The sequence below is a fragment of the Ambystoma mexicanum genome, chromosome 1p (genome assembly GCF_040938575.1).
Source record: "Ambystoma mexicanum isolate Mex_15411 chromosome 1p, UKY_AmexF1_1, whole genome shotgun sequence".
NCBI lineage: Eukaryota > Metazoa > Chordata > Amphibia > Caudata > Ambystomatidae > Ambystoma > Ambystoma mexicanum.
In genome coordinates, this window is record NC_090921.1 from 736,876,985 (window position 1) to 736,904,386 (window position 27,402).

At 50.0% G+C, this 27,402-nt stretch overlaps 1 protein-coding gene across 2 annotated transcripts in view; it reads left to right on the forward strand.

Annotated features, from left to right (window-relative positions):
- ZNF687 (zinc finger protein 687) overlaps positions 1 to 27,402 on the forward strand; it is a 514,459-nt gene that overhangs the window by 255,479 nt on the left and 231,578 nt on the right. For both annotated transcript variants that reach the window (XM_069650250.1, XM_069650253.1), the window contains exon 4: positions 3,602 to 3,778. In XM_069650250.1, coding sequence (XP_069506351.1) covers positions 3,602 to 3,778 — 177 coding nt within the window. The remainder of the gene's footprint in view (positions 1 to 3,601; positions 3,779 to 27,402) is intronic.

The following is a 27,402-nucleotide window of genomic DNA, read 5'->3' on the forward strand; positions in this document are numbered from 1 at the left end:
TCTTGGTAAGAGATCTGGAGGGATGGGCCAAATCTAACCACATTATACCAAAGCAACAGACAGGCTTTCGTAAGGGCCTCTCAACATCCCTTAACGGTATACTCTTGGCTTCTCTTAGTAAGAGTAATGAGGGTAAGAAAACTTCAAGACTGTTTGGCCTGTTAATTGATCTATCCAGCGCATTTGACTTGGTCAATAGAGACTGTTTATGGGCAAATTTGAATAATAGGGGTGCCCCGAAATCACTTATCAGTATTCTCTCTTCCCTTCATGAGAGTAATACAGTGAGAATAAGAATGAATTCCGAAGGCCACCTGTCTGAACATGTAGAAGTAGACAGAGGAGTTTGACAGGGTTGCATGGTCTCCCCCTCCCTTTTTAACTTCTATCTGGCCAATTTTGGAGGTGAAGTGGACTCTGCAGCGCTGGCAAGTCCCAAACTGGGCCCTAATTCATTCAAATGGCTCATGTATGCAGACGATATTGTCCTGCTGGATATGACACCAGCGGGCCTCCAAAGGCTTTTGAACGCTCTGGATTCTTATATGAAGGCAAAAGAGCTGCTTGTTAATCTGGAGAAGTCAAAAATCGTGATTTTTTTGAGAAAGGGGGCATGAGTTGGTATGTTCCCTTGGATGCTGGGAGGCCAATCAATTCCAGTGGTAGAATAGATCTACTTGGGGGTATAACCTGAATTGCTTTCTTAGATTGGGCCAAAACCTCTCTGGTCTTCTTTCCAAAGGTACGCAGTTGACATCACAGCTGCAAAAGATTGTTGGTCAATATTGTAAATATTCCCTCTTGCCAGCAATAAGGTTTTATATGGTAAAAATCATCCCCATCCTCCTTTATGGACTGGAGGCTAAACCTTTGACTTGGACAGTGGTTTGGCAGAAAATAGAGGGCAAGATCTGAAGAAAGCCCTAGGTTTGCCAAATGGTCTGCAGATAGTGTGCCTGAGATATGAACTGGGCCTGAGATCACTCCAGTCGCAAGTGGATTGGAAGCTCTTGCCTCTATATAGGCTAATAATAGATCCCCTATAAAACACATTGTATGAGGACCTCTTCCAGTGTCTTAATCTGAATCAGTACTTGGCTTTGCAACATCTAAAGAGGCGGGCTCTAGAGATCCTCATCCACTGTGGTAGTGATGAAGAAACACTAGTCCTTAATCCTATGAATACTAAGAAAGCCCTGCTAACAGACTGGATTGGGACAATAGATCAAATGAGGGTATCGTCTGTTGCAGCCTCCTTTTCTCCATGTGACGAGAAGTTTGGTTACCTCCCAAAATACTTATTAAAATTCCCTGATGCCAAGATGAGGCAGAGGTTTTTGAGAGTCCGACTCAATTTGATTCAAACATGATCAGTTCTTGCTCATTGGGGGTCTAAGGACAACATAAAATCTTTGTCCTGAATGTGTGGACCAGAGAAAACAGACCATGAAGCATTTGTTAAGATTCTGTAGGGGGAAGTGGGAGGGCAGGCAAAAATATCTTGTGCATTTTATTGCCTCAGTTGACTGTCCTCTCTGATGTTTTGGGAAAGAATGATCGTGGGTCATGAAAAAGCCTTGACGATTAATGCATTAAGAGTTCTCCAGCAGTCAGGGTTCTTCCCATTTGGATCCTGTTAAAGTTGTATTTTGGAGGTTTTGGTTAAATGTAAACATGAAGTAATTCATTTTACATAATTTTGTAAGAGCAATTGAATGTATTTTAATGAATTGTTTTTGTGAAGAGCTAAATTTGATTGTTCCACAAATTAAAAAAATTAAAAGAAAAAAACGAAACTCCTTTTTCTGATTGACAAGAGAAGCTCCGAAGGGACGACTTCTTCTCTTGGGTTAGTGGGACCAACTAACACCGAGACAAGCTCCACTGGACCATCTTCCCCGACTGGGCTGTACTTCTTTGCTGCTGCAGGAACTGAGTCCCATGGGTTGAGAAATCCTTAGCCGAGTGCAACGTCTGGAATCCGGCCAGAAGCTCTAGGAGTCTCCCCAGCACCCTACAGAAGCAGGACGACCAGAGCTTGAGTCCCCTCACCAGAGTGCAGGACTCGAATGAAGGAAGCCCAACCGGTGTCCAAGATCTGCAGTGGTGCTGTTTACCGAGCGCTGAAACCGCAACGTGCCGCTGATATGAAAAGAGCCTGTAGCTGCCTCTGAATTGCTGCTGCAGGAGTCCTCCAAACATCCTCCCTCTTATCCCCACAACTGAGGCCCAGGAACCCAGGATTTGCATCACTGAAACCTGACAGAAGCCAGCTGGACCACTCTTCTTCAACCAAAGGTACTGCTAAGACTTTGGGTACTTACCTCAGTGTCTTTAGCTTTGCTCTTCTCAGTTGGCACTTGCAGTAGCTAGTTTGCTAGAGTTGATTTCAGCTCTATCCTCAAAGTGTAACCGCTTATGGCCCAACAGTGATTTTTCTTCAAGCAAACTCTCTAACTTTGTGCAAGACATTGCTATCTAAGAAATGCCTCAGCTCCATTGACTGTGCTCCAATTGACTTTGCCTGTCCTGGCTCCCTGCAAACACTTCTAGTACATTTGACTTTGATATTTACTGTCCCTCAGAGGTGATAACTTGGTTTTTAACTATTATTGTTGGGAAAGGTTTTTATCTAGACTTCATTGGAAGATTTAAGTGCTCACATGCTCTGAGAACCTGTTTAACCTTTTTCCTTCCCCTAACCATTCCTTTCTACAAACCTCAGAATCTACAAAGTGTACTTACTAGTGATATATAAATGTCATTGCTGTCCTAGTTGGTGAAGTCACCTCAGAATGTAGGAAGTGTGTAAAACGCATCTTTAAAGAGTATCTACTAGCTTTGTGTTGATTCTGGAAGTGTTTTAAAGTATATTTGATTGTTGCACATAGTGCCCTTTCTAAAAAAATGCTTATTTAAACTATGGTTAAATAAATATTTATAACAAAAACCTTGAGCGTAAGTGTTACTTGGCTTCTTGTATTTGTGGATTTCATTGCTACAGCTCTGCAGCTCACATTTACCCCTCTTGAGATGAGTCTGGCTGCTCAAGGCACACTACCACCTTGTGTAGTACACACCTATACCAAACAGTGAGTTACCGAATACCAAGAGGACAAGGTTTGTGTAGTCCGCCACAGGGTTACTAAATAAATTCTTGCCTAACACTGCTCAATTATGTTTTTCATATTTAACTGGCTTGTCCCTCTCTGTGTTAAGAGCATGGGCATTCTTTCTATTTTGAGTAGGGACTTAAGAGTTTGGCACCACCAGGTGTGGTGACTTAAAGCAACCTAAAACCCTTCTGTACGTACATATCCTTCATATAAACCCCCTCCCCCACTTGGGTGGTTCCTTGTTTTGTTGGTTGTCTTGTTTAGCATGGTTCCCTTTGATACAATGGTGCAGAATTTGAAGTAACATTAATCTGATAGGTTGTTGGTTTGTTTTTGGCCTGGGAGACCGGTTTGTGTGATTCGGTTGCCGATGTTTCTTTAAATACATTTGGAGGGCTTGAAGTATTAACCAAAATAGAGGTAAACCTTACTCTTCCTGCTATGCATCTCACTCATTTCACTGTTTTGTATCACTTATATTGCAGGTGCCCGAGTTGCTCAGTAGTCTTTGGTGGAGTAAACTCAATCAAGTCCCACATCCAGACTTCTCACTGTGAGGTCTTCCACAAGTGTCCCATCTGCCCCATGGCCTTCAAGTCTGCACCAAGTGCCCACGGCCATGTCTTCTCCCAGCACCCGGGATTCAACAATCAGCAGTCCAAGTAAGTAACCAGCAACAAGTGCTTCCTGCTTTAATCACCCCAGTCAATGGGTGGAGCTCAAAAGGCAGGACACTGGCACTACTGTTATTTGGGCTGAACCGTTCTGTTGTCATTATTTGGCTAACTCCAAATGAGTTTCTTCTAACTTTGGTGGCTGGCAGAATGCTTGATAGTAGGCGCATCACGATGATGTACTGAGAAACTGTCATAGTTCTAAATGTGTTTAATGTTGTGAATAATCTTGCCAGCTGCTAATGTAGTGTGTGACCCAAATGAAAAACTTGACCAGTATATCTTGAAATTAGTGGGGTTTTTTTTTTTACAGAGAAAGCGCTTTCTATTGTGAAATACAAGGTGAATATTATAAAATATCGTTCTCCAGCATGGGGTCTGGCATGGATTCACATGCTCATGAATATTCCCCGTCGTCAGGCTGGGAATCCTCGGTAAAGAAAAAACCAGTATCAGTTTCGTTTCTGATCTGTCTTTCGTAGTAATAACCAATCACTGGTCTCTGCGTCATACTGACCACAGCCAATGACTGCCCTCTACCTAAGCACCGCCTCTGGCAGCCATCTTCAGATTTTTACTGCACGTTCATGTGTTGGGATCCTCGTGCTATTGCTCTCGAGCGTTAGTGCTATTTTTTCACATTTTTTCTCAAAAAACTTTGTTTTTTTCCGTCAAAAGAGCCTCAAGCTCCACCGACTCTCCATCCGATCAACGGGGACCCGTGTCGGATTCGTCTGCGCCCCTCAAGGGTGAAGATTTCGTCGAGCTACGTTTTGGAGGACTCCAGAAGCTTTTCAGGCCCGGACATGGCCCAGGAGAAGGGAAGCTCGACGCCCGGAAAGCTGTTCAGGGTCTGCCCTGGATGCCAGCTGCAGAACGTCTTTAAGGAGGACGAACACTCCTTTTGTCTCTACTGCTTACATGAGGACAAGACGCACGTGGAGAAGGACTGCGTTTTGCGGCAATATGTCGGAGCGGACCATGAAGGACCGCCACCAACGCCTCGCCAACTGGCTGGAAGGGAAGAGCCCGTCAGGCGAGAAGAAGAGGAAGAAATCCGAGCGGTCTTCTAAGACCTTTGAGGACGCCCCGGCGACGGGGGTTCAACACAAGGCCAAGCACCGCGAGTCCGCTGGCACCGGGAGCGCCGAACGGTCGGGCTCTACGGGCGCCAGGCAGGGCGCCCCCTCCCCGGCACCTTCAGCCACGAGCCAACGCTCTGGGTCGGGTAAGAGGAAGGTCGAGCACCCGGCGAAGCTCCTGGAGAGGCCCCGGTCGAGCTCGAAGGCCCCATCGGAGGGGGAGCGAGGCAGTGTCCCCCCCCCTCAAGGATAAGGCGGTGAGCGCACCTAAGGTGGTGAAGGCCTTAATCCATCCGGCCAAGCCCTCTATCGATACTGTAACGGCGGCCCTGGCTCAGCCTGTGGAGGCTACACCAGTGGTGGCGACCTCGGGGCTCAGAGTCTCACTGCCACCTCGGAGGGAGTCCTCTTTTGTGCCCATCGATAGGACCCCCGTGAAATCCCCGGCGGGGAAGAAAAATGGGGGGCAGGGCGTCGTCGTAGATTCAGCTTCAGAGGAAGAGCTGATCGAGGTCTTAAGCCACGGCCTTGGCGTGGATGAAGACCGGCCCGTCGGGATGGAGCCCGACGCAGGTGACGACGACAGCGTCGAGGGTGCCGACGGGGCCCCTGATCGCCCGTCGGATTCCCCTCTGCCAGCGCCGCAAGACAACTCGGCGGCCATTTTGTTGGCTATACAGTCCTTAGGCTCAGAGATAAGGACGAGACTACCGTTGCCGATGGAGGAGCCTCTCCCGTCGGGGGATCCTGAACCGGGACCTTCGGGTGTTCCCCCTCCCAAGAAAAGGATTCACCCTCCACCTCCTTTTCAGCCGTCGCGACCCGTCCAGCCCTCCTCCCCGTCCACCCGAGGGGATGATACGGGGACTGACACGGCAGCGACGGGTACGGACGACGAGGTATACGACGAGGATCTCCCGTCGTCACCTCCCACCAGGGCCTCTCCGCCCGACGAGATTGGATCGTTCCACTCCATGATCGCCAGGGCATCCGAGCTTTTCCAACTCTGCCCTGAGGAGAAGAAAAAGGAAGGATTCCTTTATCAACGGCGCGAGGCCAAGAGGTCCTCGCGGTGCCTCTACTGGACGACATTTGGGATGAGGGCCTCGCCCTCCTCAAGAACCCTTCCACGACGCCAGCTAGAAGAGACCGGTACGAAAAGAAGTACCGGGTCCCGGACGCGGCCCCCCTGTGCCTCCGGGCGCAGCCTACCCCGGACTCCGTCGTCTCCGCGGCGGCCAGGTAGAAAGCAGGGGGGGGGGTGCGGCCTCCACTTCGACTTCCCCACCGGACGGCGAGGGAAAGAAATTGGACGCTATGGGACGCAGGGTCATCTCGTCTGCAGCGACGACGATTAAAGCAGCCAACGCCTTGGCTATCGTGGCCCGCTACGACAGGGAGCTATGGTACAAACTGGCTCCCCTGCTGGACTTCCTACCGGACGGCAAGAGGGCGGATGCCCTGGAGATCCTACAGGAAGGTGAGGTGGCGTCGGACCACGCCATCACTATTGCGACGGACATCGCCGACACTGGGTTTCGCCAGTTGGGCAACGGCGTGTGCCTTAGGCGGCGTGGATGGCTCAAGGCTACGGACTTCCGTCAAGACGTACAGACCAGAGTCCTGGACATGCCGTTCGATGGGAACAACCTGTTTCGGAAAACAGTGGACGATTCCCTTCAGGCCATTAAAGCGGACACTGAGACGGCCCGGGCCCTTGGGGTTCTACAGCAACGACGGACGCCCTTTCGGAGCAGCGGAGGCAAGGGCGCCTCCAAAGGTTCCGGCGGCGGTTTCTCTACCTACCGTCAAGCGGCCCGATCGTCGTCTCAAGAGGCCTACAGAGGACGAGGCAAGTCTGGAGGACCCCGGCGTCGTCGCCAAGGAGGTCAAGGCGGCAAAGCCTCGTCGAAACAGGATTGAACCGGCCGTGGGGTCGGGCCCCCACCGAAGCACCCCGGTGGGAGGCCGGCTGGCGAGCTTCGTCAGCGTGTGGGAGTCCATCTCCACCGACCGTTGGGTGCTGGACGCCTTGGCCCGGGGCCACGTGCTCGAGTTTCAAAGAAGGTGCCCGCGCGTCCCCCCCCCGTGGCCAGGAGAGAGCTTCACGTCCCTCAGCTTCTCCTGGAGGTAAAGGCGTTGCTCAGGAAGGGCGCCATCAAACTCGTCCCAAAGAGGCTTCGGGGCTCCGGAGTTTACTCGAGATACTTCCTCGTGAAGAAGAAGACGGGAGGATGGCGCCCCATCCTAGACCTGCGACGTCTGAACAAGTTCATCAAGGCGCAGAAGTTCCAGATGGTCACCCTCCAGCACGTCCTGGGGTAGCTGGAGGAAGGAGACTTCCTGTCGTCGTTGGATTTGGAGGATGCCTACTTCCACATTCCCATCCTAAAGGGGCACCGAAAATTCCTCAGGTTTGTGGTCCAAGGGCGTCACTACCAGTTCAAAGCCCTCCCCTTCGGACTACGGTCGGCACCCAGGGTATTCACCAAGTGCCTTGCACCGGTGGCGGCGCAGCTGCGCCGCGAGGGGATCCACGTCTACCCCTACCTGGACGACTGGCTCATCCGAGCCAAGACGAGGGAGCTCGGCGTGGAGCACACGGCAAGGACCGTCCAACTTCTCACGGACCTGGGATTCTCCGTGAACTACGCCAAGTCCCACCTGGTACCCACGCAAAACGCACTGTTTCTGGCAGCGAAGCTCGACACACAGTGTCCCTTCTGGCCTCCCCGTCGGAGGAAAGGACCAGGTCCATCCTGGGCAAGGTACAGCGGATGTTGGTTTCCGACGCGGCCAAGGTGAGGTCCATCAAGTCCCTCCTCGAATGATGTCTTCTTGCATCTACCTCATTCCCATGTGCAGGCTCCGGATGCGCCCGTTGCAGGAGTTCCTGGACGCGTGCTCGATCCAAACGACGGGCGGCTTCGAGGAGAGGATCACACTCGACGAGAGTTTCCGCCGAGCGGTCCGGTGGTGGGGCACCCGCGCGCATCTGACGGCGGGCATGGACTTCCAGACGCCAGACCACCAGGAGACAGTGACCACGGATGCCTCCCTGGAAGGGTGGGGAGCGCACACCGAAAATCTGCACGCGAGAGGCCTCTGGCTCCCGACGGAGAAGTCCCTCCATATCAACGTCCTGGAGCTCTGTGCAGTGTTCTGGGCCCTCAGGTCCTTCCTTCCGTCCCTCAAGGGCAAGGTGGTGAGGATCTTCACCGACAACACCACCACCATGTTTTACATCAGGAAACAGGGCGGAACCAGGTCCCCAGCACTGTCCAAGGAGGCGCAGGACCTGTGGCATTGGGCAGTCGCCCAAAGGATGTTTCTGGTGCCGTTTCATCTGGCAGGGATAAAAAACACCATCGCCGACTCACTCAGCAGGGAGCTGCGCTCGTGCCACGAGTGGGAACTACGGCAGGATCTAGTGGATCGCCTCTTCCGACGGTGGGGCACACCCCAGATCGACCTGTTCGCGACGGCGACGAACTCCAAGTGCCGGAGGTTCGCCAGCAGGTTTCCCCAGGCGAGGAGCATGGGCAATGCTTCTCGTTCCCCTGGGAGGGCCTGTTCCTCTACGCGTTCCCTCCTTTGCCACTGCTAATCCGGCTCGTCAACCAGCTCAAGAGGTCACGGTGCAGGATGATCCTCGTCGCACCTGCGTGGCCGAGGCAGATATGGTTCCCGGACCTTCTGGGCTTGTCAGCGTCCCCGCCAATCAAGCTGCCGGTGGACGCGGATCTACTCTCCAGGGAAGGAGGCGCCATCCTCCACCACGACCCGAAATCGCTGAACTTGCAGGCCTGGCTCCTGCAGCGCTAGAGTTCGGAGGATACGACATACCGGCCGACTGCAGAGAGGTTCTTGCAAAGGCCAGGGCGTCCTCGACTCTTAAATGCTACGGACACAAATGGAAGAGGTTCTCTGTCTGGTGCCACGCACAGAAGATTAACCTTCTACGGATTACGGCTCCCCAGGTACTGCCGTACCTGCTGACGCTGGCCAAAGCTGGACTGGCACACGCGTCCATCAAGATTCATCTTGCTGCGATCTCCCGATACACCAGAACCACGGGCCGGACGTCCCTGTGGTCTCATCGTCTGGTGAAAGAGTTCATGAAGGCACTGTTCAGATCGTTCCCGCCGGTGAAGGCGCCGGCCCGGGCGTGGGAGCTCAACGTGGTGATGACCAAGCTCATGGGACCTCCGTTCGAGCCTCTGCACTCGTCCCCGTTGAAGTTTCTGTCGTGGAAAACAGCGTTTCTTGTGGCCATCACCTCCGCACGACGGGTGGAGAGATCCAGGCCCTTTCCTGCAAGGTCCCGTACTTGACTTTTCACGACACGAGGGTAGTGCTCAGGACGCACCCCTCCTTCATGCCCAAGGTACCGTCGGACTTCCATCTCAACGAACCCTTGGTGTTGCCTGTGTTCTTCCCGTCGCCTTCGTCGCCGGCTGAGAGGACTTTGCACTCGCTGGATGTGGCTAGAGCGCTGAAGTTCTACGTGGACCGCACGAAGTGTTTTCGGAAGACGTCACAACTCTTTGTGAACTTTGGACCTGTCAATCAGGGGAAGGCTCTCTCGAAGGCTTCCATTTCCAGATGGCTCTCCGGCTGTATCATGTACTGTCATCGGTTGGCAAACCGACCGCTGCCTGGCCGTCCGAGAGCCCATTCCACCAGAGCGATCGCAGCTACCACGACGTTCCTTTCTGGTGTGCCCCTGCTGGACATATGCAGGGCTGCTACGTGGAGGTCGACGCACACCTTCACGAAATTCTACTGCGTCGATCGGGATTCCAGGGAGGAGTCCAGGGTCGGCCAAGCAGTGCTGCGCAACCTGTTCGCCTGAGGTGAGCCTGGTGAGGAGGTAAGATGCTTAATGTTGAGTTTGATGTAATGCTTAATGTTGAGCCTTTGCCACCTCCCGTGGTTGTGCATGTGTGTACTGCTATGTATTCTTTATTCATGAGCATGTGAATCCATGCCAGACCCCATGCTGGAGAAGGAACAAGTTACTTACCTGTAACTGTTGTTCTCCAGCATGGGTCTGGCATGGATTCACATGCGAACCCTCCCGCCTACCCCTCTGCGGCTCTTCACTTGGTCATACTGCCACTTCACGTGCTTCCAAATCTGAAGATGGCTGCCAGAGGCGGTGCTTAGGTAGAGGGCAGTCATTGGCTGTGGTCAGTATGACGCAGAGAACAGTGATTGGTTATTACTACGAAAGACAGATCAGAAACGAAACTGATACTGGTTTTTTCTTTACCGAGGATTCCCAGCCTGACGACGGGGAATATTCATGAGCATGTGAATCCATGCCAGACCCATGCTGGAGAACAGTTACAGGTAAGTAACTTGTTCCTTGCTTCTTCTGCTACATTAATTGGTGCAATTCCATGTGCCTTTCAAGATGGCCGCCAGTTTCGTGTGAGCATTGAGGCCACTTCTCAGTGCCTTCAGTGTTCTTTTACACTCCCTATTGGCCAGCTGGGATCTGGAAACCACCAACCCGGAACCGGCAGACTTGGGGGGGGGCCCCCCCACCCCCCTGCTCACAGGCCCACTTCTAAGGCCCTGTCTGCTTCCCTGTCTGCTGACAGGCCGCTACATGAGACCTCTGCCGAACACTCCTTGAAGCTGCTATCCCTGGACTACCATGACTCTTAGCTCATTCTCCTTGGGTTAGCTCCCTCCTCATGATTGCCCTTTTCTACCTTTCTGGCTCAATTATCCACTTCTCTGCTTGTACCCTCAGCTATCTCTGTTATTCACTCAAATGAAGTCGTTTCTGTACTCACCTTTAACATCGGTCTCCTATTTCTTCACCATAACTACTGGGCTATACATTTAACTTGAAAGTCAAACTTGGGTGTATTCTGCATTTAATTTGAAAGTCAAACTTGGGTGTATTCTGCATTTAACTTTGGCCAGAGTGTAACCTGCTAGCCCAGTGACTGTTCATACACTGTACTTGCTTTCTCCTCCCTCTCTCATGGTGCTTTCTGTTTCTCCCATATATTCCAAGTGCTTCTCTATCAACTATCCTTCTGTTTTCACCAAGTCTGGAAAGAAGATATTTAAACAGAATATCCTGGCCTCTAACCCAGGTCTGCCTATCGCTGAAACCTATTCTAGCGCCTCTTTCAGACAGACCCTCACTGACATCCTCTTTGTCGTTCCTTTGCCAGATCTGTGGACCCTGCATATGATCTCTGTGCTCTGTCCTGTCTCCTCCTCCCCCATTAATGGTGGCACTCGCTGGGAAGTCCTCATGGATTCCTTTCGACTCCTCCAGAGTCATCCTAAATGGCACTGTCATGGTCCAAGGCCCTCAGGCCAATCTCCTCCTCTTCGATAGGTGGTTCCGCCCGCCTCATCATCTCTGGCTGTCCCCTCCTCTCATCCCTTGGCTACCTTTCCCACTCTTCCCTCCTTCTCTCCCCCACCTCAGGCTACCTACACACCTCCGCAGGGCGTTCCTCTGATTTATACCCCTCCCCGGAAGGTATTTAAGGCTGTCAACCTTCTTCATCTTGCCACACTCTACTCTCGCTCTGCTGTCAAACACTTGTCTGACATCTGCCACCTCCTTGAAGAACTGGACCTTGATGTCCTCGGTTTTACAAAGACATGGTTCACGGCCAGCTGTGTCACAAGCTTTGACACTCTCCTCCCTGATGGCTACAAGATCATCTGCGCACCCAGATCCAGCCGGTCCGGAGGGGGTGTAGCCCTGATCTTTCCTGAGTGGATCTCTGCCACTATCATTCCCACTCAGATTTACTCCTCTTTTGAATGCCTTGTCTGCAGGCTCCCTCTCTCCTAGCCACTCTTACTGTTGCTACTCTCTACTGGCCCCCTAGTCAAATCACCTCTTTTCTCTTAGTGGGCGGATCTCTCCTCCTGTCGCCTTGCCTCTACCACTCAACTCCTCCTCTTAGGTGACCTCAACATCCACCTCGATTCTCCCTGTTCCTCTTCCTGCGCTCTTTCGCGACCTCTGTTATTACCTCTCTATCCTGCCCTCTGGCCAGACTCACTCTGCAGGACACACACTTGATGTCTTGATCGCCTCTGGCCTCCCCCTCTCCTGGAGTGACCACTGCCTTCTCTCCTCTCATCTCTCCCTCTCTCACCCCCCCCCCCCCCAAGCCAAGCCTACCCCAACATTGCCACCTACCTTCTTGGACATCCGGCCCATGAAACGTGTGTCAGTTGAGGCTTTCGCTGCCACCTTCTCTCCTTCCCCACCCTTCCTCCTCTGACTGACTCGTACCCTAACACAGCCCTGTCACTTCTCTGTCCCTTCTCTACTCTTCTATTTCTGATACTCTTGATGTTCTTGCCCCTGAGATGAAATGGAGGTCTTCCTGTTTAACATCTGGCAAACTGGCCTGTCGCCTACTCCAAAGGCACTACCGAGACACTGTCCGCACCAAGGAGAGAGTCCACATTCAAGCCCTTGTCTCTGCGGCATCTAACAACTCGTCCCAACTCTTTGAAATCTGCAAGGAGCTGGCCAACCCTGCTGGAGTTTCTACCCCTCCTCTTGCCTCCCAGGCTCTCTGCAATGCCCTTGCCTCTCACTTTATCTCAACAACCCAGGACATCCTGTCCACCCTCCCCTTCTCTCCCTCTCATCTCCACTCTCCGTCTGTGCTTGCTGACCCTCCTTCAGCCACCCCCCCACCCTCCTTCTCGTCCTTTCCTCTTTTCTCCCCTGATGAGGTCGCTAGACAAGTCCGATCTATTAAAGCCTTGTCAAAACTGGTTCATCCCTTTTCCTCTAAAACCATCAAGGACCACATTGTTACCCTCGCTCCATCCCTTGCTGATTTTTGCAACCACACCTTTGCCTCAGGATCCTTCCCTTCCCCTCTGAATCACTCCCTTGTGCATCCTCTTCTCAAGAAACCCACAGCTGATCCTTCTTGTCCGGCCAACTATCGCCCAATTTCCATTACTCCCTTTCTGGGCAAACTCCTGGAAAAGCTGGCCATCTCTCAGCTTAACCTTCATTTCTATTCTGTTGGCTGTCTCCATGACCATCAGTCTGGCTTCAGAGCTGGCAGAAGCACGGAAACTGCTCTCCTGAACATCCGTGAGGATCTGCTGTCCAACTTTGACTCTAATATTCCCTCTGTCCGCACCCTACTCTATCTCTATTCTGCCTTTTAGTCGGTCAACTATACCATCCGGCTCAACCGTCGTGATAACCTGGGTATCACCGATCGGGCTCTGGCCTGGCTGACCTCTTTCCTCTCTGATCGACCCTCACAGGTCCAACTTGGGTGCTTCCTATCATCTATCTTCCTCCTTACCTGCGGTGTTCCCCAGGGGTCTAACCTCTCACCCTGGCTTTTCAACCAATACCTGGCAACTCTCGCCCACTGCATTGCCATTTTCTGCTCAAATTTCCAGTGCTACGCTGACACAACTCATTTTCAGGCTGCCCTCGTGTTAGGCAATGCAGTACCCTCTGGTAACACTACAAACAACTATGACCACAAGTAATAGGCAACCCAGCCTTTGGTATAAGCTTGTGCTACAGAGTTTTGGTAGCCTGTTGAGCAGCCAGGCTTATCTCAAGAGGGGAAATATGAGCAGTAGTGGAGTTAGACAAAGATTCACAGTTACAGGTATTCAAATAAACTCTTACATTAAAGGTTTCTTGCATAAACAATTATTAATTTATCAGTCAGTTATAAAGCCTTCTTCAGAAGGGAGCAATAGAATAGTAACACACAAATATACTTCAGTATTGTACACTTTGAGTTTATGAATCAGACAAGACCCTTTTGGGATGACCCACAGACACAACCTACACCCACAGGTAACTTCAGTAATAAGGGTCCTGGGGACATTAATATCTTACTGTTGGCATTCAGGACACTCTTAAAAAGTTGGTAAAAGGCAAAGGTTATTAGAACACAAGAGATCACAGGTTTCCTAAGCAGTGCTGATACTTTTAGAGTTCACCAGAAGAGTTATTCAATTCAATAGGCAAAGCAAAAGTCAATGGGCAAAAGTCTTGGATAGGATAAAGCATTTCTGGTGAGTACATGGAAAAGTCTTTGCACACGTTCTTAGGAGTCTTTGATGAAAAGAAGAATCACATGTAGGGCCACAAGCTGATTAGAATTGTGAGTTGTGGAAGTTACAAGCACTTCTACAGTAAGAGTAAGAGGTAAGTACTCTTAGACTTGTTTTACAGTACCTTGGTAAAGAAGAAAAGATGCAGCTGATGACTTCTGTTCCTGTGCAGCTCAGCAGATCTCACTGTTCCTGGGCCTCAGTCGTGGGGACAAGAGGGAGGACAAGAGGGAGGACGTCGGGGGACTCCTGCAATGCACTGGGTTTTCAAAACCCGAAACCGGCAAACTTCACTTTCATAGCTGTCACTCACCCAGCAGGATGGCTGTCCTTGCCGGACAGTCAGCCTGCCAATCACCACGGAGTGCACTTGGGTCTCCTAGGAAACTAAGCCTAGGGAGTTTCAGGCACCTCTCTTTCACTCCTGAAGCCTGCCAAAGGCGAAATGAACAGAGCCCAAACCTGGTTTGACACACAGAGAAACTCTCTAGAAGGACCTTTCCACAAAGACATGGCGAAAACAAAAAGATGGCTCCCGCGGTTAGCGTTACCGGAGCTGCGAACAGCCGCGGTAAATGCAAACCATGGTAGTTCAGAACGAAACCACTGCCACCAGCCATTCTGTGAGCAAAGGGTAACATAAAAATGTTACATGAGAGGGCTCCATAACCAAAAGAAAAAAACACAGAAAACAAATGGAATTAAAAGTACAAAGTCCCAAAGTTCAGCAAAAGAGCTAGGGTTCTCTAAGGTAGAGAGGAATTAGGACATTTTTGAAAATTCTCCCTAACACCTCTGCCACCTCCTCTCAGTCTTTCATCTCAGATTGCCTAATTTCCATTTAAGATTGGTGTGCCGCCAACAATCTTTGTCTGAATGCCAGCAAGAAGAATATCCTCCTCATCGGCACACCATCACCATCCTTTCCCCCCACTCTCTGGCTGGCCTCCCTTCACCGCCCTCCTACCCCCACCTATGAGGCTAAGAACCTCGGGGTAATCTTTGATTCCACACTTTTCTTCTCCGCCCACATCTCTAAAAAGTCAAACTTCCTACTGCACCTCCTCAGAGGTACTCTAACCTTCCTCTCCTTCCCCCAGAAGCTCACTGTCTCCCAAGCTCTGGTTCACTCTAGGTTGGACTATTGTAACAGCCTCTTTCTAAATCTTCCTGTCTCTACTCTCCACCATCTGCAACTAATCCAGAACAGGACTGCGAGACTTGTCCTTGGCCTCAAGCCTGGGATCGTATCTCTCCAGCTCTGAAATCTCTCCATTGGTTCCCAGTGGATGCAAGGATCAAATTCAAAACCCTCTGCAGTGTTCACAAGGCTTTCTGGGGTCTGGGTCCAAAATACCTTCAGCTATCCCTCTGCAAATACCTCCCCTCTCGAGCTCTTCGCTCCTCTACCTCTAACTCCCTCAGGGTCAGTCGTTTTTCAAAGAATCTAGCTGGGGGTATATCTGTCTTCAGCTGGGGCCTCCCTCTGGAACAGCCTCCCTGCCACTCTAAAACTTGAGGAGAACCATCTACGGTTGCGGAAGCACCTCAAGACCTTACTCTTTGCTTCTGCCTTCGCCCACCTCTCCCTGGCTGATCTGTTCTCTCTCGACACCGTGAACCTGGCCACCCTCTGTCCTCCGGGCCCAGGTACCTGCTTACCCTGCCACCCTCCCGCACTGCCTCCGGGCCACCCCTTGCACTGGCGTCTGTGTATGTACCTATACCCATACAACCCCTCCATCCCCCCCCTTTTTCTTCCTGCACTTATCCGACCTACCTGTCTGCTGCCTTAAACCCAGCACTTGCCACTTGTGGCTGCACTACCACTGTCCACTGCCTTTATTATTTATTTATTATTATTAATCTGTTTCTCCTTGCTCTGCACTTGCCATTTCTCCCCTTGCATGCACTTTTCCTCCTCCCCCATTTCCCATGAACTTGCGTGTTCTCAATGTCACTGGGCCTAGTAAGATTGTTGTTTTGTTCTCCCCTGTACCACTTCCCTTGCTCTGAAACACCTGTGTATGAGCGCGATAGAAATAAAATATCAATATCAATGTACCAGCGATACATCAATTTGCAGTGTCCTAACTATTTGTCACCTGAGGGTGTAGGAAGTGTCTGTGTGCCATCCACAATGGGTATCATCTAATTTAGAGAAACTATGAAGTGTATTTTAATTGTTACATATATTGCTCCCTTCTGAAGAAGGCTTATACAACTGACTGTGAAATAAGTTCATAATTGTTTTATCAAGAAACCTTCAGTATAAGTGTTTATTTGAATAACTGTACTCTGAAACTCCTTGTCACAACATTACTGCTCACATTGACCCCTCTTGAGATAAGCCTGGCTGCTCAGCCACACTACCAACCTGTGTAGTTCAGACTTATATCAAAAATTGGGTCCCTATTATCAAGAGGTCAAGGTTATTGTAGTGCACCCAAAGGGTACTGCATACAATCTTGCCTAACATGCAGCACTTGTAATTTTTTTAAGTTATGCTTGTTAGTTCCTAGGTACAGTGTGTTGCAATAATACAATTTGTCTAACATGAGTGTCCTAGCTAGCGTGAAGCAACTAGCTGTAGATAAGAAAGGTCTGCAGGCGTTTATTAATTTGCAACTATAAGCTGTAGCCGAAGCTGTCGCATTCCCTTGTTTAGTCAAGGTTAAGGATGAATCAAAATCGAAACCAAGTGTCTTGACTTCCTTGGAGACCATGATGTTGTTGCCGTCTATGTTAAAGGATTTATACTTAATGTCAAGTTTATTTAGTTTAGCTTGGGAGCCAGTGAGAAGCAATTCGGTCTTCTCATACTTAAGGCAGAGGCCATGTGTGGCCATCCATGCCTGGATGATGAGGTATATTTTGTTCAATAGTTTTGTTTCCATGTCATAGTTCCCGGTGATAGGAATGAGGACTTGAGTGTCATCTGCATAGTTCGTGTAGGTGACACCCAAGAGGTCAAGATTAAACAAAGGCTTGGTGCAAAATATTTGTCAGAGTCGGTGAGACGCAGGACCCTTGTGGTACTCCGCAAGTCACCGTTGCTGGGTTAACCGATGCGGTAGGTGAGAATACTCTCAACATTTGATTATCAAGGAAAGTTTGTATCCAGGCCGTGGCTTTGTCAGAGAAATGAGCTGATGAGATAAGGTGATTACACAAGATGTCATGACTGACAACGTCGAAGGCGGCTGATAAATCTAGCAGCAGGAGGAGGTTTGTTAGCTTTTTATCTTTTTGGTCGTCTATTTGGGTTTTCAAGTCTATTAGGGCAGTTTTAGTGCCATGTCTGGGTCTGAACCCAGATTGCCACAGGCCAGAAGATTGTTAGTTTCTAGGTGTGCCTGAATTTGTAGATAGGCAGCCTTATCTTGGATTTTCAGCAAAAATTGCACTGTCGTGATGGGGATGTAGTTAGTGGGGATATCTGGTCAAGGTTATTTATTTTATTTTTTACCATGGAAGGACCCAAGCGTCCTTCAAGTTAGTTGGGACCGTGGTGCTAGATTCAAATGAAGAGTTTATAAATGTTGTGATGGGCATCTGTCTCCCTGGAATCTAGATGGTTTAAGATTGGATTTTATGTTTTCAACTTCCTTAATAGACAGGAGTTAATTTTAATAGGTTTCATTGTTTAGTAGTAGAAGGCTGAGACTTATGAGAGACTAGTTCGGAGGCAATACTGAGTTTATTTCATTTCAATTTTCGGTCGGCGCATCGATATATTTATAAGAATTGGTGGCTTTTAAGAATGAGTCTTTGTTGGAGGTTGAGGGGTAGTTTTTTCAAGTGGAGTCGTATCTTCTTTTACTGTTACATGTGTTTTGAGGCTGGGGTGAACCACGTATTAAGGTGAGCTAGCGGCTTAGCTTTACACAGTTTCATTGGAGCTATTGTGTCGATGGCTTGGCCGAGTGTTAGGTTATATAGATCTACGAATGTAGATGGGTAAGCGTTAGTGGATGGGTAATTATGGATAGGTTGTATAGGAGGCAGTAGATTCTCAATTGTAATATTCTTGTTGTTTCTAGTTAAAGCCGGAGGTGCCAGGGCAATGGGAGGGTGAGTTAGAGTACTGGATTGTAAGGTGAACGCGATGATATGGTGGTCTTTTGAAGGCCAGGGTGCGTTAGAGAGAATGTTGGTTTCGCATTTAAGGTCTGCAATCCAGTCTAGGATTCTTCCTTTATTATGCATAGGCTTAGTGATACAGTGAGAGAATCCTAGTTCTGTGTTCGAGTTGGCTATGGAGGTAGCCGTGTCACCATTTGTGTATAGGTACCCTAGATTAAAATCCGCAATTAGCAAGATTTGTGAGCCTGGTTTCGTGTTGGTGGAAAGTAGTTGTGACATAACTTCCTCGAAGAAGGATATTGGTCCGGGTGGTCTGCACACAAGGTGGATTTTTAGGGTGCGTGAGGCTGAGAGCGGGTGCTTCATAGATAAGAGTTCAGCTGATTGGAATGGAAGAGGAGGTAGGGCTCTTAGGCCGAGGTGTGTCTTGGAGATGACAACGACTTCGACAACTTTAGCGGATTCTCTATCCAATCTTGTAATAGTGTAGTTATCTGGCATTGCTAGAGATAGAGTTGGGCCTGCTGCAGTATGTAGCCAGGTCTCTGCTATGGCCAGGAAGTCTAGACGATTGGAGATAAGGTCAGCAATATGTAAGGCGTGTGCTGTCAGTGACCTTGCGTTGATGAGTGCTCCTTTGATAGGGGCAGCAATGTAAAGTTTGCTAGGAGGCACTAAGGGGTTTGTTGAGCGTGTAGAGTCCTTTTTGGTAGTGTTGTTGTTAGACCTTTTCTTGATGGATGTGGATTTGGAGTTAATTGAGGCTTTGCTGTTAGAGGCTAGTGGGTAGGTCTGTTTGAGTCAAGAACCTAGTCTAATGTTATGGATGGTCGTAGCGCATGGTTGGTTGGGAAGCAAAGCATTGGCTCCATTGGATAGGTGTGAGCTGGTTGGTGTTTGCTGAAGTCGTGGTTGTGGAATGGCATTTAGTGGGCTGTAGTGGAAGGCAAGAAGTTGGTAGATGCTATGGAGTCGTGGCGGGGTAGGGAGTTCGACATAGAAATGGAGATGCTACTCTTGCTAAGTAAGGTGGCATGGTCAAGGGTGGGTAGCGAGGTGGCAAACTTCTCATTAGTATTAGTTGTAACTGAGGCGAGAAGGATCATAGTGGTCAATGTGGCAGTTGTCGGAACCGACCAGTTCAGCAAAGGTGTGAGGTTGTGCATAGGCATGACTAGCAGGTTATAAGCTAGTTAGGTTTGGGTACTAGACAGTTATTAGGTGGGGTGATGACAAGGGCCATCTTTTGGGAGCCCGCTTCTTCCTTTTTTATTAAAATCCATACTTGATGTTCGGTAAGACTTTCCTAGTAATTTATAAATCTTCCTGACCTCTGTGAACCCCAGAACTTTTTGCTTTTACCGGTAGATTATTTTTCCTTGTACCTCTTGTGAGTGGGAACCTTTTCCCACATCTTTTACTTTATATGGTTGTCATTACTAAGACTCTCCATAGTGGGCCTCATCACGACTTTGGCGGTAATGCGGCGGATTATCCGCCGGACGTAAATAGTGCTAACGCCAAGGCCCCGGGCGGATAATCCGCCAGATCACGAGTTATCGTGCACGCGCCCCGGTCCATGGCGGTATCGCGAATAGCACCGTGCGCTACCGCCATAGCGCACAGGAAATGCGTCACCGCCGCAACGGGAAATAAAGTGGCGGCCATCTTGGAAATCACAATCCGTCGGATATCACAGCCCCTGGAACCCATCCACGCCATCCAACCCCAAAACATGTCTCGGGAGCGCACTAGGGGCAAGACCACCCTGGACAGGGTGCGAAAGCCCAAATTCAGTGACCAGGAGCTAACTGTACAGGTCGAGGAGGCCGAGATACACCACGAGGAGCTGCAGCAGCGCAAAAGAAGTGGCCAGAGCAGAGCACAAATTTGGCGATCAGCCAAAGGGTCAGTGCTGAGGTGCGCTTGCCTCGGGATGGGGAGGATTGCCGCAAGCGCCTGAACGACCTGCGCGTGCGAGTCCGTGGCATCCTGTCACAGCATCAGAGTGCAAGTAGGGCCACTGGAGGAGGCCCACCACCACCACCCCCACCCCCACCCAAACTCGCACCTTGGGAGGAGAAAATGACAGCCTCGATAGATGTTGGCACCATCGAGGGCATTGGTGGAGCGGAGGCAGGCACTGGCATCGACCCAACTGCAGGCGAGTCCCACCCCCGAATGCATGCAGCTGAAAGTACCACACATGCAGACCCTGAGTGAATGAATGTGAAGAAATGTGTGTGAGGTACTGCATACACCCATAAGTGAGGCCTACATCCATTGAACCGTATTGCTGCCTAGACGACCCTTCACGTGCAGTGCATGAATGACGGGGGCAGGGGATAGGCATCCATAGCCATAGGACAGCTACGTAGAGTTTGAGTGTGCATGAAAAAACTAAGAGCGCAGTGCACCCCAACCACGCATGCAATCTTGTCACTCCAACAGCCGTGTACCTCCATATACACTCACAACAAGCACCACATGGCGACTGAACAGAATGCAAGTTGAATGCGAGATTCATACTGTCCTCAATCACACTTGTTTGCATGAACTGCTTCACACAAATATATGTAGCATTGAACTCAAACCACACCCTATGTACCCCACAGGCACACGTCGATCCCAATGGGACGAAGATGATGGGGAGGAGGCCACACCAACACAGCGCCCACGGCAGCGCGCCTCCACCAGCACCACCACCCCACAAAGAGGCTGTACGGAAGGGAGACGACCCAAGCCAACACCCACTTCACCCCAACGCAGCTCCACCAGACAGCAGCAGCAGCAGCCACATGGCCGCAGGGAGGCCACCGTCAGCTCGCCCCAAGCCACCAGTCACAGCCCCGATGCTGAGGGACAGAGGTCTGGATCTGAGCCCGACGTGGGAGCAACACCTCCACGTGGCCATCATACCGGAGGATAGCACTCTCCCGGAAGCAGTGAGGCCGAAGGGATGGTCACACTCCAGGCAAGCCCAAGCCCAGGCACACACCATGCACTAAGTCGACATGTGCCTGTGCATCGTGTCTGCACACCACAGCCGGACGTGGACACGCCATCATATGGCAGCACAGAAGACCGGCACTCTGAGCCAGGCAGCCCAGTCCAAGCTGGCGCCATGTCGCCATGCAGCCCCCCCTCCCCCCGACAGCACACAAGTCGCAGGCCAACACAAGACACACCGGGGGTGCCCTTCGTCACTGGGGCAGCAGTGATGGGCCGACTCGACATTATTGAGGCAAAACAGGCCAGGGTGGAATCAGCCGGCACATCAAGGCTGTCAGTGCATCTATACGACATGGGTGCAAATACATAGCGCGGGACAATGCGCGCACATGCAGAGTCGTTGAACAATGTACCGCTGCCCTGACAGGCTTCGGGCAACGAGTGAGGGAGTTGACGGAGGCAGTCTCAGCACTTGCTGAGCAAACAAAGGAGGGAAACAACCTCATGCGACAGCACATGATGGCCGTCCCTTCAGTCCCTTCGACATCGACCACACCCACGGAGGGATCCCTCGAGCCATCTCCTAGGCGCCGGTCCATGCGCCACCTAAGGGCACACACACCAGAGGGGCCCGGAAAAGGAAAGCGCCCACGACCATCCTAGTGGTGCATGGCATCGTTGTTGGTGCCCTGATGAGACACATGTGCCTATCTGCACAATTGGGGGTAGTTCACTGGGGGGAGGGAGGATTGTGTGCTGGGTGTTAACTGGGGGGAGAGGGGGATTGTGTGCTGGATGTTTACTGGGGGGAGGGGGTTTGTTGGATGGAAAATAAATCACGTTAAAAAAATCACAATGCATGCACAGTAGTGATTGTTACTAATGCAATGTAATGTTGAAGTGACATATTTCCAATTTACCCATTACCCATTTCTAAAAGAATCCATCTATCAATCCCTGTCTTGCCAACCTCCCCTCCCTCAGCCCAATCCTTTGTGCATGTTCAACACCTTCTGGCACTTCATCGCCCTCACTACCATCCTCAGGTGGCTGCACATGAGCATCAGGGGGCAGTGGCACATTTCTGCGACAGCAGATGTTGTGCAGCATGGCACATGTCAGTACAAATTAGCCAACTTTTTCTGGTGCATACATCATTGCCCCTCCCGTGCGGTCGAGGCACCGGAAGCGTGCCTTCAGCAGTCCAAATGCCCTCTCCACGCAGATCCGTGTACGGGCATGGCCAAGGTTGTATGCCCGCTAAGCCGTGTGTGGGTGACGCACAGGGGTCATGAGCCACGTGTACTGGGGATATCCAGAATCACCTGCAGGGGAGAGAAAGCCGGTATGGGGACAAGGTAAGGCCAGTGGGTGTACAGTGCTCTGTCATCAGTGTGATTTTGCCATATTTGTCATTTGGCCTATGACATTGTGGAGTGTGCTGTCCTACGGGCACGATTGAATCAATGGGGTACTCTCCACTTGGGACACCTATGTTTCTGTATGTAACAGTACTCATTCACTTTTCGCAGGATAAGGGGACCCTTCCAGCCACTTCTGCATGACAGAAGTGGCTGCCTCATGTCATTGCAAATCCATTTGGCTACAGTTGCATTTGCTGGTCGTCACTATTCTGTACTGTTCTCCATGCATTTCCCTGGCCATTTTGGGGACAGTGTTCGTGGGATGTACATTGTCATTACTCGGCCTACTTATGTGTGGTGCATTTATGGATGTGCCAGCTTATTGTTTGGGATTTCTGTACTGTCTCAGTGTTGGGAGCCATGGTGCTACTCACACAGGAGGCTTTATTGTGGTGGGGCTTCCATATGTCACTGTGCCGCAACATGTCTTACATCATGCATGGGTGTGTTCTGCTGTGTTGGACATGTCCAAGGTTTATCGTGCAAGGTGCTTGAATGTGAATGCTGCAGTAATGCTGCTGCCTATTGGGAATAATGGATTCTGTGACAGGCACCATCAGTTGTGGATTGAGATCCTTTATGGTATACATTTGTACTCACCCAGTAGCAATGTGTTTTGGCCACGGTGCCTTTCCATGTAAGCCGGCAGGGTACTGTTACGCAGGACCATGGAGTCGTGGTGGATCCTGGGTAGCGGGCACAGCAGTGGCTGAAGGTGAGGTCAGGTCCACATGTCATCTGCATGTTGAGGGAATGGTACTGTTTATGGTTTCTGTAGGCAGCCTCATGTGCCTGGGCGCGAAAAGCAAAGCAACAGAATCTCGGCAGATTTCAAGGGCTGAATTCCTGGTCCTTCCTGGTCCTGCAGCTGTCAAGAGCAAGGGAGAAGGCCCGCGGACCGGAGGGGATTACACCGGAACGACCACGGGATTCCGGGGACATTGCGTCCGGACAGTCCTCCACGTACAGGCGTTTACCACTGGACCACTCAATAGCTGGAGACGATTTTTTGCACCGCTTGGGATGTGTTTTCAGCCACCTTTCCAGGCCCCCTTACGTTAAACCAAAGCCTGGACCCTCCACCAGAGACAAGAGTCACCACAATTAGGAAAGGGACTCTGGACCACCTACCTCAAATTCTTGAATACAGAGGTGTAACAGGCAGCCGTGCACTAGGTCGAAGGACGGTTCAAGACTCCGACCAGACACGACCCAAGACTTGGGATGATATGATCGGCAGGGTCTTCAAATAAGACGTCCTGATGAAGGCGTACGAAAAACAAAGTTGAAGGACCGCCGAAACGTGGTATGCTTGGTTGAGAACCAAGCCCCACGTAGGCAAAGAATTCTTTTACTATATAAGACCCAGACAAATGGCTAAATTAAAGCCTCGGAACAAAGAATATTTTTCTTTTTGGAACTTTCACTAACTTTGGCCTCATTTTCCGAACAAAGTAATTACAAAGAAAAGATATAGGGAGCCTCTTTCTAGACACCCAGCACAGGGGGTCAAATTAGGGAACTGAAAAGTTTTTCCCTTTCAAAAATCCACTTTTAAATGTCATACTTTGAAATTTTAATTGTTTGTCAGATTGTTGAATGCATTTTGTCATGAAGCATGAAGATAAATGCTTTTTCCTTTGATTAGAATATGTTTATTGTTTATTATTGAATACATCCATGTTGAACACGGAGTAATTTTTGTACTAATGCTTTTTATTTTTTGAACAACATGAATTAAAAAGCACATGTTACCTAAAAATGTTTTCTCTCTCCAACTAGCTCAATTATTCTAAGATGTTCAGAAGCAATTCAATTAGATTATTGATGCAACCTAAAGGTCACCTGGAAAGTAATAACTGAGTGATCACCCCGAAAAATGATTTTTCCATAGATTATTTTTGATGCAGGGTGGGATATATCTTTATGTTTACAAATGGGGTGGTACGAGTGCCACATGTGTGCAGTCCACGGCTGCTATTACATTCGGGACTTGGGCAATGTCATAGAATTGACCTTTTAGCTGGTGCACCTGTGCCTGTGTGGCTGGCAATGCAATGTGTTTGTTCACATGATTCAACAGTGCATCAAGCACCTGTCCCAGCATGGCACTAAATGTGGACCGGGCCATTCCATGCATCATGGCAACGGTATGTTGGTAGCTGCCAGTCCCAAGAAATTGAAGCACAGACACAAGCTTCACTAGGGGAGGTACTGCCGTGCTGGTGGCTATGCGGCTGCCAATGTTACCCTGGATTGTGCCCAGCAACTGGGTGATGGTTGCCCTGTCCAGCCGATATTCTGTCACCAACTGACCATCAGCCAGGGGCCAGGGTGTTGGCCTGACCCTGGGGATGGCTGGCCGCCTTGCTGGTGCTGCTCTCCTCCTTCTCCTCATCCCCACTGCCCCCTGCACTCCTAGGGCCCTGGCCTGGTTGGCTGGCCTCTGTAGCTCCAGGCGCAGCAGGTAGAAGTCAACATCAAGGCTCCCGGCTCCAAATGGCAGCATGGTGTTGGGGAGGGTGTGTTGTGCATGGGTGGCTCCTTTGTAGGCCTCTGATTTGCATTGGTTCCACCTGGGCCCTGATTGCTGTCTCCTCCCTGCTCCTGCTGGTGTAATGGTGTTGGGGAGGGTGTGTTGTGCATGGGTGGCTCCTTTGTATGCCTCTGATTTGCATTGGTTCCACCTGGACCCTGATTGCTTTCTCCTCCCTGCTCCTGCTGGTGTAATGGTGTTGGGGAGGGTGTGTTGTGCATGGGTGGCTCCTTTGTAGGCCTATGATTTGCATAGGTTCCACATGGGCCCTTATTGCTGTGGCCTGTGTTCTGTTACCTCCAGCTTTTTGCTGGAGGTATTTTCGGCGGATTATCCGCCGCTTTTCTGGCGCTAATAGCGCCTACGCCGGACTCGTGATTGCTGATGTTTTAGCGCGAATGGTTCCTGGCGCTGTTATGGCCAGCGCTGCTACAGCCGGCTGTACCTGCGCCGGCGGTATTTCGATTCATGATTCAACGGACTCTTAAAATCGGCGCAATAGCGTTACCGCCAATTTTAAGGGTTACCGCCAAAGTCGTCATGAGGCCCAGTGTCTTTTAAAAGTTATCCTCTTTGGCAACTTTTTGGCTATAAGTGCCTATTGTTGCCCTAGGAGCCCCCTTATAACTTCTCTGTCTAACCTTGTGAGAAATACAGTTCCCAAGGGTAAAAAGGATGTTTGGATCCCTTTTACATTTTATTAGGTGAGACCAGCCCCCTCCCATATTATGTGGCGTGCTGGGGGAGACTGAGTATTGCCTTTCTCATTTTAAATGTAACATTTGTTACAAGGACAAATTTACCTTTAATGGCTGGTGGCAGTGGACCTTTTTATTAATTCGGTGCATCTTTACCGCGGGCTATTAGCACCGCCCGGCCAGTAAAGGCACCATGCGTGCTCGTTTTACCAAAATGGCTCCGGTCTTGTTTGTTCAGCATTTTTGTGTTCCTTGTCCTTTCGTGTGCCTTGCTCTGACATCCAGAGCTGGAAAGTCCTATGGACTCCACGCTTAGGCTCCAGAGTGTCTGTGAAGGCAAGAAGCGAGGGAGGGGTCCAAACCTCTGCAGCCCTTCTGTCTTGTAACTTGAGTGCGAGATTACAGTTTAAACTGGAAGGCTGGCTGTCCTGAAAGGATTGCCAACCCTCCCCAAGTTTGAATGCTGCAAGGTTGTTTGATTGGGTGGGTTCCTACAAAAGTCTGAACCTGGAAGCTGAAGAGGTAGTCGACCACTGGCACTAAATCCAAAGAGGACCGGAGGGCTTGCTGTGTAACTGAAGCCTGCTGTCGCCCTTCCTTCACTTCGATCAGGGTACTCTGAAAACGACGACCCCGACCCAGAATCTGGTGAGATCCACTAGACTCAAAAAGACATGCATTTTGAGCCATCCCACCTGTGCTGCGACCTTGCAAGGCTGCAATACCCCAATACCTTGGGACCTGGAGCCATTGTGCGGTGCATGGCCTTCCGAATTTCCGAATGTCGCGGAAACGTCCTGGGCATCCTGTTGGATCTCCAGAGGCACGATTCCAGTCCAAAAAGTCCCCTCACCAGATGCTGGACCTTTCAAACGACAGTCTGACCAGCGATATTCTGTCTTCTTCTGTGCTCCTGAAAAAGGCGCCAAATGCGCAGAACCCCAACCAGCCCTGAGGAAAACCTTGCCTAGAGCCTTCCTGTTAGGTAAGAATTAGTGCAGTCCAACTGGTGTGGGACTACAAAAGACTTGTCCCTTGGTAGAAGGTAACCCACATTTTATTATAGGCCTGGTCTACACAAGTGGTAGTGTGACTGAGCAGCCAGGCTTATCTTAAGAGGGGTAATGTGAGCTCTAGAGCTTTGCAATGAAACCAGTAAATACAAGTATCCAATTAATTAAAGTTATATAATACATTATTTATTTATACACATTTTAAAGCAATCTTTAAAAAGCAGTAATTGGCTGTAACATTAATCCCAAGTTAGGATTCAATTAAAAAAGTGAACAATAAAGCAGGTGAGTAATTCAGTCATATGTTGCACATGTTCCAGCACCCGGCGGTGACATAATTTGAGGTCAGTATTACATTTATATAGTATCACCTTTGCAATATTGATTTTTTTTCAAGGAAGGAAAGGTTAGGGTTAGATCAGAATAGACTGATAGGTTATAAGAACAGTTAGATTTTCCCAAAGGGATGCAAGTAGTCTATTATCGCAGCAGAAGGAGGCCTTAAGGGAGCCAGGACAGTCAAAGGTATGGGCAAAGTCAAAGTTCTGATCCTAAATAGTCTGTGTTCAAAAGAGAAATCACAGCCCATAAGAGGAGTCGCCTTTAGAAAGCACAAGCTGTAAGGTAAATGCAGGTAGGGTGAGGTCAACTTAGGGTAGGGTTAAATCACACTCCCAAAGATAGGAAGTACCCCAAATGGCAAAAGGATGAAATAGCCC